Raw genomic sequence first — 13,133 nt, 5'->3', positions numbered from 1 at the left:
GCACATGCCTGACTTCATGTGTTAAATGCAAGTTAGAAAATACAATGCTGCTGCTGAATTATTAAACCTCTCATGTCGACAACGCTCGCGCTCTCATTAATTACAAATGAACTGCTGATCCGGACTTGGGTTGCAACATGGCTGTCAGTGATCAATAAGTAATGGGACGCTATTAGACATTTGCTGAGTCATATAAAGACTTCTATTGCCTTCACGACTTTCTGCATGATCGCCTGATGTCAAACTTAACTGGGTCCTTAGGTCAATAGATGGGAAAAGAAATGACTCCACCGAAGCTGAAGTTGAACCACAGGGTGGCAGCAAAGGCTAAAAAAAAAAACAAAGAGCATTTCCCAACACTGTTTTCCATTAGTAGAATAGAAGAGATGCATTGCAAAATTAGAGATCCACCATTACAAAAATGTGACTAATTATTATTGAAATGAAAGTAAGACTCACCATTGAAAATTATTGACTATTAGCTATGCTTTACTTACCAAATCATAGGATTTTAGGTGAATTATCGGTTTTGTTTTGTTTCTTAATAGTGACCAATCCAATGATCTATAATGGATTTACAATGCTTTGGAATAAATCCCTTCAACTGTTCATTTAAGACAATAAAAAAACAAATTCTTGACTATTACTATACATGTGATCTTTACTGGCACTAATGAATCTCATGGTATTTCAGCGAAATTATCCAGACATTCCACCCTCCTACCTCGTTATGGTGTTGATTCCTATACTTATAGGTTGTTATGATTCTTATAATTAAATACAGACAGTTTATGTTTGAGGGATAACACTAGGTAGAGCAGCAAGCATGTTTACATAATGGACAAGTCTTATACTGCTATGTAAATGAAGATCTGAGTCTGGATCCATCAACTCACCTTAATGATCACTTAGACTTATAGGCCTATATTTCATAACAAACCCAGGTGATTATTGCTAGACGTCTCTGTGGTTCAGAATGGTATTCAGAGCCCCCTCCTTATGTTTAAGCAATTAGTGTTTTTTAGACGTTTATGTATTTTGACACCACCTCAAGGTTCAAGTTGGAAAATGCTTTCATGTGTCGGCATGCTTAAGCTGAGCCTGAGAAGCTCCTGCTGTTAGACTCTCCATGTCTTTACTGCGATTCACTGCAAAATTGTTTTTCCATCACGCTGCCTGTGGCATTTTGTTGTCATATCTAAGCTTGATGTTACATCATTAAAGGTCCCATATTATTCAGTTTTCATGATTTTGTTTTCAAATGTACCTACTATGGCGCAGAGTAAGGATAATGCTCTTCATGATGTTTTGCAAATAAATGCAGTTTAGTTAAAAGATTAGATAAATTGCACTTAAAGGTGAAATACGTAAAATTAGGGGGTTGTTAAGGTTGTTAATCAATAGCAGTGACTCAATGATTACTTGGCCTGGTGCTGAAATTTCTGACTTTCAAAACTCACACTCACACACACACACACACACACACACACACACACACAAACTCGCATTTTCAGCTGCTCAATGACGGAGGACAGTGTTGCTACAAGCGAGCCACCGGTGTCACAAGACATTTTGTTCTCAAGTCCAAGTATTATTCCAGAATTTCTGTTGGATCTCTGCTCTAATTAGCTAGCTTCCGCCTCTCTATTGTGAAAATGTGACTTTGTTTTGTGTGTCAGTTACAGGCCAGAGTAAACTCTGCCAGAGACTTGTCGATGTTGCTTGGTCCGGTCCGGTCACCAACACCGCGCTCCAGCTTGTTCTTAGCAGTCTCATTTTACACTAACAATGCAATGTTTGTGGTGTTTAATTAATTCCTTCCAGGTCTTTGTAATCCTGGGTCCACCAACACTAAAGCTCTTTACAAATCAAACCCGAGCTGATGCCCATTCACACACACACACGCACACGCATGCACACACAAAGGCATGCGTACGTGCATGTAAGCCGGGGTGTAAGCGTAGTCGCACACACACACACACACACACACACACACACACACACACATTCACACTGTGCCAAATCGCCTTAGTGGCAGTAGTGGCAGGGTGTGTTCTCTCTGTGTTTTGGTTTGACCAAGGCCCACTTTTCTCAGCCAATCAGAAGGAAGGAGCCATCAGGCCACCTGTAAGTCCACACAGGAAGGCTGCCTCTGGCTCCGCCCACCAACAGGATATGAACAAATCTAGAGCAGCATGAGTGAACAGCAACAACTTAGCAAGAAGAAAAGCCAACATTAAAAAAAAATGTTGCTGACCAAGGCTTCGTAAAATGATAATTGGGAATGCTGGGATTTTTCAGCAAAGTGAGCTCCTACATTAGCTGAAGGGTAGCATTTCTACTAGACCAGAGAGTTTATCTGACTTCTCCAACTCTGATATAGCTTACTCACTTACTTCTGATTGATTATGAGCTTAGGTAGCCTCTGCTTGTTAGCTAGCTAACAATAGTGTCTGGTTTGCTGACTATCACTGTTTTTTAACATCTGATTTGCCCACTTCCTAAAGTATCTAACAGCCAGAAGCTAGTGTTAGTAGTGGCTAGTAGTCGCCTGTTAACTTTGCAAAACTAGTCTGCTAACTAATCAGGTTCTCATGCACTCACGCACTGCAGCAGAGACTGTAGTAAAGACAGTTTCTACAGTTACCTAAATCTGGAAACAATCTCTATCAGGCCCACTTTTACTTACAATGTTACTGAATTGACCTAGACCCACACCACAATTACCTTTATTTTATATCTCTCTTTTTCTTGCCCGGTGATCTATTTAGGCATTATTTGCGCACAGCTAATTGTCCAATGGGCCTCCATGATGACGCTAGGAGTGTGACAACTGTAAAGCCTCTACTGAAATTAGCTCAGGGAGTTTTTCTACCAGAGGAACGATTGGTTGGTTGGTTGGTAGGAAGGTGAGCTGCCGTCCCACTTGGAAAAGCATCTAATTTCTGTTTGTTCCAGTGCTGAATGTTACTGCTAGCTAAATGCTAAAAGCTGTTTCGGAGGCCTTTCCTCCTCACCAGGAACAAAACTCTTATGGAAACTTCTAAAAGATTCTAAACTTTGAGCAAAGTATCAACTAGTGAACTAACAAGTTAATGAGTGCTTATGTTAAGCCTATACCTGAGGTGGAGGGCTGTATAGATGCCTCATGCCCCAGAGGAGGCAAAGAGCCAAAGGAAAGGTATGTTAAGCCGGGGAAGTTAATGAATACTTCATGGTTGTAGTGACATTTTGTGCTAGCCGACATTGAAACCAAGCCTGGATGTTATAGAAAGGGAGGAATTGGGTTGAGTGTGTGCGTCACTGGGGTTATCAACTGGGCACCATCCCAAATGTTAAATTGATTTGGTCCCACAACACCTGAAGAGCTCTGCAGTGATACTGTCCACATCACTCTCAGCACTGATCACACCTATAGATGAGATGAAACTTTATTGATCCTTTGGGGGAAATTAGATTGTCACAACGGAAATCTGATAGGATTCAGCAGGGAAAAAGAAATATGAATATAGGCTAAGCACAAATACAGAATATAAAATAAGCAATAAAAACGTTCATGATAACAATAACACCAATCAAAGCTGTAAAACAGAATAGGCCAATAACCAATTGTGTATAAACATATGCTGCTGACAATTTCAACACGTTAAGTATATGCTATAAGAGTATAAAGTATGGGAAAGAGTATGGATTGAGAAAGAGTATGGATTACTTAGTATGGATTATTTATGGATTTACATGCAGTTGGTGTAGGACTACATCTTCAAAGGCCCAACATAGAATTTACTGTACCTTAATCACAAAAAAACTGTCATCTTTCAAAATCAAATCACCTTTGTAACCCTATCTTTCATCTCCTGTGATAAACCACAATCTCCTCTGTATCTTATTTCCTGCTATGCAAACAGGAAAGGGAAACCATGCTTTACAACATCTCATTTATTCATGGTTAATCCATAATTTAAAGATAGCCGAGGCATTTCAAAGGAAGTTTTGGAATGTATAGAATTAATGAATAACAGATGAAGTGCCCACACACACACACACACACACACACAAGCTTGTTCTACTCTTGCTCTTGCTGTTCATTGTTTTATAATATTGTTTATATATGTATATATCATTTATTTTTGTAAAGCGTTTAAAAACACTTGATAAATAAATTTGACTTAACTTGAATACTACATTGAAACGTTACATATAATGCCTATAACCAGACTCAGGCAAGAGCATAAGTCTAAATATATATTGGCAATATTGTCTTCAGCAGGGACAGGGATTTGCATATTGGTTAAAATCGGTGTGGATAAAATCGTAGTAGCTATCAGCAACAAAATTATAACTGAAATCAAAATAATTGTTTGTGAAAATGCTTCAGATTGTTGCACCTGTATCATGGTCTTGAAAGTTTTGAGGATTGAGAGACTGTTGAATTATGGGGGATTTAACTGAGCTGTGTGCTTTCTAAGACGCCGTTAACAAGGAAAATCACAATACGGCAAACACATCATAACAAAACATACGCTATTTTACCCAAAGTGTGTTACAGTAGCATGAGTGCGTACATGATGCATGTGGGAATCAAACCCCTCACACCAGGCAGTGTTAGCACCATCATTATCATCATCATCATCATCATCATCATCATCGAGACATACAGGAGCACAATTCACTCAGTTTCTTACAGTTGGACATAGTTTCCATTCCAAGGGAGCAGAATATGGCAGGTGGTTGTTAGTGTGTGGAGAATGTGTGTGTGTGTGTGTGTGTGTGTCATGTAGGCGCTTGTCTGAAGGATGGGTTGTAGCAGAGGCATCTTTGGTCATAAAAATGATTGCAGGTGAAAGACTTCTTAAGTGCAATTTTAAAAATATGACAGTCTGAACTCTACGCTCTTTAACACTGCGTGTTGTAGAGCGTAACTAAGTAGCAACTAAGTGATTATTATATTGGCACATTGCCTTGTTATGAAACTAATATGAAAAACAAATATGAAAACAACAGCCCCCTACGGTATATTTGGTTTATCTGTATTTTAAAAATGTTCCCTATGTGGAGTGTTGACATTTGTCTTTGTGACGTTCACTACATGCCTGCAGTTATTTTGTGATGAAGTGTTGTTATTTACTTTTTTTTTGTACCCATTTTCCCTCAACCTGCCTCAGTGAGTGATTTCCTACATTTCCCAGAATGCCTTTCGTCAAGACCCTGGCCAAGTAATCCCAGCCAGTCCAAGGACTTGAACTGCTCTTAGTAAGAGGCGACTCTGATGGTGAAATCAAGAACAACTGACACTAAAAACCTCCTCAGTAACACAGGAATGCATTCCATCAATTAATGGATTCAGCTAACACTTGTTGACATGAACGGACATTTTCTGATTAAATTTATTGTCTCAAGGTCACTCAGTGAGTTTTACAGTAGAGTAACTAATGAACTTTCTATTCAGCACCATTTCAGTCATAATCTTTTTAGCAGCGGGTAGTTAGTTACACTGATCAGGATGTAATGCACATCTAATCTGAAAGACAGAAGAATCTACATCAAAGGTAAGGAAGATTGATTAAAATTCCAAATATTTCTTTTCTTTAGGACTATCCAATGCTTTTAACAAGCTACTGCTGCAGCTTGACCTTGGTTTTGCAGGTGGTGTAAATGAGGTTTTAAACATTTCACCCTGACAATGTGGAATCAGAAGCTTGTCGATGCCAAGGAATGCAGGCTAAGTCTTCTAAAAAAAAAAAAAACCCTTCCCTCTGGTAAAATTGCTGTGTCATTACCCAACATGCTCAAACTCCTAATCTCCTGGCAAATGCCTTCAGCAGAATTTACATTTTGAGAGGGCAGGGACTCAAAACGCAAGAAATAAATAAGGAAATTTCCACACATCGAAATACAAACTGCTGTTGTTAAAGCAGCTTTTTTTAAATTAAACACATCATGTTGTTTTAAATGTAGATGTTGGGCAGATTGGCCTTTTACTTCAAAAAAAATGATGGCAAACAAATGTCTTTATATGAAAATAAATAGTAAGTAAAGGGCCAGGCTGCCAGCACGTGTCTGAGCTGAGGTGTATGCTTATGTGTGTGTGTGTGTGTGTGTGTGTGTGTGTGTGTGTGTGTGTGTGAACAATCAAGGCCAGTGCATGCAATATTATCATAAATTGATGCATATTATCTCCTTTGCTATAACTTCATGGAATATTTATCAATTATACTCTAAGGGAAAAAACTACAGAGCAACATCAAAGAATAGATAGAAAATATTTATTGAGAGGTAGAACCACTGTTAACAAAATGGAGAGATACTTCAAAGGAGAGTAGTTTACATAAACTTTTAACTTGTCTTTTTTACACTGTACAACACTGAGCAGGGAATAGATGAACTGTTGGCCGAGCAGCAAGAGTCTATAATGAGCCAAGCAGCGATGTGACTGTGATAGTTTTTTTCTTCTCAGCAATCATCGTTCTGGACCATAGCGAAGAAAAATGTGCAAAAACTCGACCAGGAGTCGCTGCAGTATTCCTCCGCCAGCTTCTTGTTATCAGGTTTGCAGACTTTGACAGTGGCGGGGCGAGGATGGGGGCTGGGGCCGGGGTGGGGGGAGGGAGGCGGGACGGCCATCCTGAAATGGGCGTCACCGGGGGCCTTCCTGCACACGCCCGCCCTGACCGCAGCGCCGCCGTCCTGGCACAGCTTCTTCTGCTTCTTCAGCGCTCTGGCGATCTGCTTCCAGTAGAGTCCGGAGTCGGAGGCGTACCGCGGACAGGCGGACGGCCTGGCGACGTATTCGCAGCTGAAGCGCCGGCCTCCGTTCCTGCAGGTCACGGAGAGGGTGAGGAGCTCCTCGCCTGTCGCCACCCAGGTGCACTGAGACTTGTCTTTGGCCACCAGTTCCCCCCTCACCGGCAGAGGTCCGACGGACTTGGGGTGCCGGCCCTCCTTCTGCCCCCTGTGCCTGTCTCTCCCCCGGGCCGCCGCCCGTCCTCTCCGCCCCTGAGCCTTCTGACAGCTGATCAGCACCAGCTGCTGGGACATGCAGGCCAGCAGCAGCAGGACGGTCACCTGAGTCAGGAGAGCCATGAAACCAAAACCTCTCCAAAAAAAAAAAAATAAATAACCTGCAAGAGGAGAAACTGGGAGTTAGATCTGTTACCTCAAATCATTTGAATTTCCCCCCTATAATGAGAACTTCCACAATCCTGTTATTGATTTTAGAAGTTCATTTAAGTTGATTTATTTCTAACAGCCCTTCATCACACAGCATGTCTCAAAGGAGTACGAGCCTACCTAGGTCTTAATAATCAACAATCAATCACAGAACAAACTGATGAAATGCAGTATCGACAAAATAAAACACAAGGAAGCAAACAAAGCACAAGACACAAAAGAAGGATAATAAACAAATATCAGCAAAACTATAAGATAGTTTTCCTATAGGGATAGTATAGTGATGCCATAGGAGATAAACCAATAAGTACCATTGTACCATAAAGTACAATGAGAGAACTATAAACTCACTATAGAGCAACACACTATAATTCCCTATAGAAATATTATAGGAATAGTGAAACCTTAGGAGATAAAACCTTACAATGAAGGATGTTAAGGTCACTATAAACTCACTATTGAGTATAACTTCCTATAGTAATATTATAGGAATATTATAGTGATATCATAGGAGGTAAAAAATGCCATTACTACACTTAGGTTACTAAACTCACTACTGACTACCACACACACACACACACACACACACACAGGTCGCTAGTGAAATTATAGAGATATTATAGGGATGCCACAGGAGGTAAAACAATATCATGATAAGTGATAAGGTCACTATGAACTCACTATTGAAGACATAGTACAAACAGACACACTACAAATCACTATAGGAATATTATAGGAATATTATAGTGATTCCATATAAAATAAGTTCACTATAAACTTTAAACTAAGAATATTGAGTATCATAGGCACACTTTAAGTGTCTATAAGAATATTACAGTGATACCATGAGCGATAGAAAATACCATCAAGTATGATAAAGTCACTGTAAACTTACTATTAAGTATCACAGACACACTATAAGTCACTATAAGAATATTACAAGAATATTATAATGATACCATAGGAGATAAAGTCACTATAAACTCACTATTCAGTATCACAGACATACTAGTCACTATAGGAATATTATAGGAATATTAAAGTGTTTTTTTCATTATTGATCCTCACAGACTGGTCCTAGAGCAGCAGTAATGGTGACTTTAGTAAACTTACCGGTAGTTTTGAGAGTGTAAACTGCGGTTTTCCGTTATGACACCTGAGAGCCGAGCGTCGCCTTTAATAGTTTACCTGCATGTGGCTGCGCTGCTGCTGCAAGCCACGCCCCTCCCCTCCACACACACACACACACGCACACACACACACACGCACACACACGCACACGCACGCACACAAAATGACAAACTTAGAAAGGGCTTTTGTTTTGTATCCAACCATATTAAGGAGATTTATTTTTAGTCAGATTATTTTACTGCATTGGCTCATGATTCATGTCAGTTTGACAAGCGATTAAATCATGAAATAAGAAACTTTGTTGAAGTATTTAAGGCAGTTTATCTTGTTTAAAGCAAATGTCTTGAAACAACAGTATCTTTTTAATCCAGCAAAACTATCTGCTAGTTCAGTGAGATAACTGGACTAAAAATACGCGCGCGCGCACACACACACACACACACACACACACATTACATAATGTACACTATCTCATGAACTTTTATTAGTTATATTATTTCACTTTCTCAGTTCATTAAATATTGATCAATATATAAATACATTTTAAGAAGCTTCTAATCTTATAGTCACACTTACCAGACTTATTTAGAAATATTAGAACATTACCTCAGTGCTTTGGCAGGCTGCCTGACTTCCAGTTGTTTCACGATAACATAACTTCTTAAGGCATTTACTTAAAGCAAATGCAAATAACTCAGATGTTTTCATATTTAAAAGATTTTGAAATCAGTGGAACATCTGTCAGTACGGTATGCCAAAGATAAATCGACCCCAAAACATCTTGAAAGAGGCCAGATGTCCCTGCAGCATGAAATCACTTGCTGATAGAACTCGGTAGACTTTGTGTTAAATTGATGCAACAGTGACACCTAATGGTCAAATTAGGTATTGCAGTTTGCATCCCAGAAGCAGGGTCCAAAGTCCCTAGTTTTTTATGTTTTTTTTATGTAGGAATATTAGGCTATTTGGAGAGCCACCAACGAAAAATTACTGTAATATTCAGATAATATTCCTATTGGGACTTACAGTGCATCTGTGGTGCTCAGTAGTGAGATCAAAAGACGCTATCACTATAATATTCCTACAATATTCCCGCACTTTTGCATATTTTAATAGTATCCTTCTAAAATGTATTATAGGATTGTTATAGTTATATAGTATAGTCTTTTTTTATTAGGAACAAGCAACAAAATGAAGCTTACTGACACAGAAATTAAGAACCAATGTTTATTCATTGCATTAAAAAAAAAATCTGACATTCATAATTTCTTCCTGTCAAAACACACCAGTAGTGGAACCACTTGCCTTTTGGATCAAAACAAAAAACTTGGTCTTTCCCCAACAACGTAATATTCAACGCTTGGTTTAGATGATGCAAATATACAAACAAGTAAACAAACATAAATACATAAGTAAATGGCACCTAAAGGCTTCCCTGTCTTGCGTCCAGTATATTGTTTAAAAAGGTGTGTGGAGCTGCAGAACCCCTGTCACAGGCTAAACTTGTACCATTTCATACATGTATTAAGTACTACTACTATAAGAACCGTTTCACAAAACAGTTGTTCATACCTGATAAAGCAGTCAGGTAGTAGTTTTCTCCCAGTTGTGACACATGGAATGATGTTTTACCAAACATTTCAGACTAGTATGGCTGTCAACAGAACATACATGCAAGGCTCATGGTGAAGTAGTGCCAGGAGTTTGGTTTTACTGGCAGTACCATCTTCCCCCCTGCAGAGGGCGCTGCAGTTCTTCTACCGTCGCATGTCAAACCCCATCGTCTGGAAATCCCCTCCAAGTGCCGCTTTAATCAGACTTGTGAAGTTATCTTCATCAGAATTGTAAATCTGTGAATATATAACAGAGGGGGGAAATGCATATATGTAGTTGAAAATTATGTGCATCAGTAATATCTTGAGCAAAGAAGAAGAAAAAAAGTTAGCAAGTTAGTGCTGGAGGCAGTCTTGCTTTAAATAGGCTACACAGGATCAAGTTATTCCACAGTATTTTGGGATTTTAAAATTAACATTTATATATTATACCACAATATTTATATATAATTAACAATTATGAATTTAAACAACTTTCAGACATTGTAGTTTTGCGATTTAAAAATTACAAAAGGTAAAAAAATGATAGACTAATAAACTTAAATTAAAAACAAATAAGTAGAAATAAGGACAGCACTAAACCAAATTAAGTAGATACATTCTGAAATAGTTTGTTTTAATAATCAACAGCAGACACACTTTTCTTACCATTTACATATTCCAGAGACTGTATTAAAAACATAAAATCACTCAAAAAGACTTTGAAAAACTTGTGGATATGAAATTTTCCAATCAGTATCATGAGATTAAAGATGACGTTTGCTGCTCACCTTCCTTGTTAATTCCGAAACCAGCCGATGACGTAGGCGCAGACGCCTTGCAGTGACCTCCAGCAGTACTGCTGAGCCATCTTCTTGGCGTGGCTCTTGACGGTGGGTGCTGTCGGTTTCGCAGTGCCCGGCTTTGTGGTTCTTACTCCTGGCGAGACCCGGTCAGAGGTTGTGGGAGCCGTTCTGGGCGGATCGGGCCTTGTAGGTACGGGTCGTGGCTCTGGCCTCACGGGCCTGACCGGCCTGGCGGTCTCCGTCCTCGCCCGGGCGAAGGAAGCCGACGAGAAGACCATCTGAGACTCGTCGGTCGCCTTTGTGCACATGTGAGGTTTGATCTGCCTGGGCGCCTGGCAGGCGTTCTGCAGCTTCCTCAGGCCCCACGACATCTGGACGAAGTAGTGCCGAGGGTTTCTGCTGTAGGGACGACAGGTGTCGGGTTTACCAATGTACTCGCACCAGTAGGCGCGCCTGTTGCTCTGACACGACAACCGCAGCCTGGTGAATTCCCTGTGTCCCGTGACGATCATGGTGCACAAGTCCCCGGCCTTGGTCTTGAACCTGATGGGATCGTCCCAGATGCTTTGCCTCCTGCCGGTGTCGCTCTGAGCCTCGGCCGGCCAGAGGCAGCAGGCGAGCAGCAGCAGCGGAGCGCTGGCCTGAGTCCACATGGTTTCCGATGGGATGCTGAGTGTGGGAGGAGGAGAGAGGGACTGCACAAGCGAAGGGTCCCTCCTGCTATTTATTGGCTGAGCACACAAAGAGGGAATTCAGGTGGGGAAAAAAAAAAAGCCAGACTAAAAGAAGCTGGCTGTGTAGGGGAGGAGAGCGGGAGCCCCTCAGCAGTGACAACAGTTATGGTTGTCTGGTGCCACACGTAAAACCAAGTGGGAGGTTGACACTGATGTTGCTCACGTTTGCCCAGGTGTTACATAATGAGAGTTCAGACTGTAACTCATGAACAAATTCCTTGACAGCTGAACTTTGTCAACTGGATCTCATGAGAACAACTCCCCCAAAAAGAGGCTGACGCACTCATGCCTCCAGAGGGTTTATGTAATCATGCAAACATAAAAAAAGATAATTCTACTGTGTCTGCAAAGTGCATCTCAATAAAAAAACACGCCGCGTCTCAGAATACACTCATGCGAGCGCACAAGCTGTACCCGTCAAGTTCCTGCTTGTTTTAAAAGGCAGCTGAGGTTCGCAACCAGGCAGCAGAACCTATCATTTCCTTCCAAACATAAACACAATCTGACTGCACAGCCATGAAGAGAGAAACGTGAGTACGAGTCACTCAGAGGCTCCTCTCACATGGGTAACTAATTACCGGGCCAATTAAGCAAGAACAAGACTAGCCCATAATAGAGTAGGTGAGTTCAGACTGCATGTATGTAGCAGGCTTGTTGGGCCAGAGAGTGCCAGATTTGGGGCGGGGGGGGGGGGGAGGTTGAGGACTTGTCTTTAGCTGCTTTATTTCCCAGGCAATCAATCCCATCTGGAGGAAAAAGGTCTCATTGTGAGTGAAGTAGGAGCAGTAATTGACACATCCGGAGGAGCTTGAGCTTTACTAGAAAAGAATTAGAGGGTTTCTGCGACGCTGTAGATCCATTTTGCACCCCCCTGAAAAAGTTACCTGATGTTCACTGTTAAGTATTTAAAAAACACAGAAGACTACATCCTTTAAAAAGCCACTGTTTTCTAAGTCAAAGGCTCAAAATAGGCAGGAACTTCATTAATACTCAATAGAGTTTTACGCTCGTGCCATAAATCATGTTGTTAGAGTAGGAGTGGAGTGAAATCCTTCAGCTGAACTCCTGTCCTTGGCTAAACACCAAATTAATCCTGACTGTTAGTTCCCTGCTCCACCCATCGAGCTAACGGTAAATAGTTCAAAATCTTACTCTTGCATAACTCAGTGGATTATTTGTGAAAATCCTGGAAATAGCCATTCATTGCAAAGCTACTCGAACAGAGCTTTTGATGTCAAAGTAAACACAATAAAAAGGACATTTTCTCTGGGCCGTTCCTTCTGTTTTTGACCAGTTTGTCCTCATCTGTCTCATATTCGAGCCCATTTAGGAGGAGGAGTGAGTTGGCATGTGGTTTTGCTGGTGGTGTTTATTCACATACTGCCTGGTGACTGAGGAAACCTCAGAACGGAGCTTATAGAGGAAGATAATCATCTCCTATTGAAAATAGCTGACCAGTAACGCAGCACAGCGGGGTTTTGGCCAGCGGTGGCAGCATCGCCTAAGAATGTGCGGTCTTGTGTTAAATTCTTAAGATACTCCATGAACAAACCAACTGTCCCATGGTGAGTGTCACTCGTTAACATCTGAAGAACTGATTCAGTTACACAACACACAATTAAAACATGTTCTTATGCTTTCTCTCGATAAACACACACCTACAAACACACACACACACACACACTCAGTAACAGCACACA

General features: G+C 40.8%; 2 protein-coding genes across 2 annotated transcripts; both read right to left on the bottom strand.

The window, feature by feature from the left end:
* Positions 1 to 6,453: 6,453 nt before the first annotated feature.
* On the bottom strand, positions 6,454 to 7,083 carry fgfbp1a (fibroblast growth factor binding protein 1a). Its single transcript, XM_071900240.2, has one exon. The coding sequence runs from the start codon at positions 7,081 to 7,083 to the stop codon at positions 6,454 to 6,456; it is 630 nt and encodes a 209-aa protein (XP_071756341.2).
* A 2,431-nt stretch (positions 7,084 to 9,514) lies between these two features.
* Positions 9,515 to 11,529, bottom strand: fgfbp2a (fibroblast growth factor binding protein 2a). The gene is made up of 2 exons (XM_071900254.2): positions 10,685 to 11,529; positions 9,515 to 10,151 (listed from the first exon to the last, which is right to left on the bottom strand). The coding sequence occupies exon 1, from the start codon at positions 11,350 to 11,352 to the stop codon at positions 10,693 to 10,695; it is 660 nt and encodes a 219-aa protein (XP_071756355.1). The 5' UTR covers positions 11,353 to 11,529; the 3' UTR covers positions 9,515 to 10,151; positions 10,685 to 10,692.
* Between the last annotated feature and the right edge of the window lie 1,604 nt (positions 11,530 to 13,133).

The sequence above is a fragment of the Centroberyx gerrardi genome, chromosome 16 (assembly GCF_048128805.1).
Source record: "Centroberyx gerrardi isolate f3 chromosome 16, fCenGer3.hap1.cur.20231027, whole genome shotgun sequence".
Classification (NCBI taxonomy): domain Eukaryota; kingdom Metazoa; phylum Chordata; class Actinopteri; order Beryciformes; family Berycidae; genus Centroberyx; species Centroberyx gerrardi.
Note: the sequence above shows the minus strand (reverse complement) of the source record. Positions and strands in the feature narration are given on the sequence as shown.

Coding starts and splice junctions, on each gene's coding strand:
- fgfbp1a (XM_071900240.2), bottom strand. CDS start 7,083: ATGGCTCTCCTGACTCAGGTGACCGTCCTGCTGCTGCTGGCCTGCATG.
- fgfbp2a (XM_071900254.2), bottom strand. CDS start 11,352: ATGTGGACTCAGGCCAGCGCTCCGCTGCTGCTGCTCGCCTGCTGCCTC.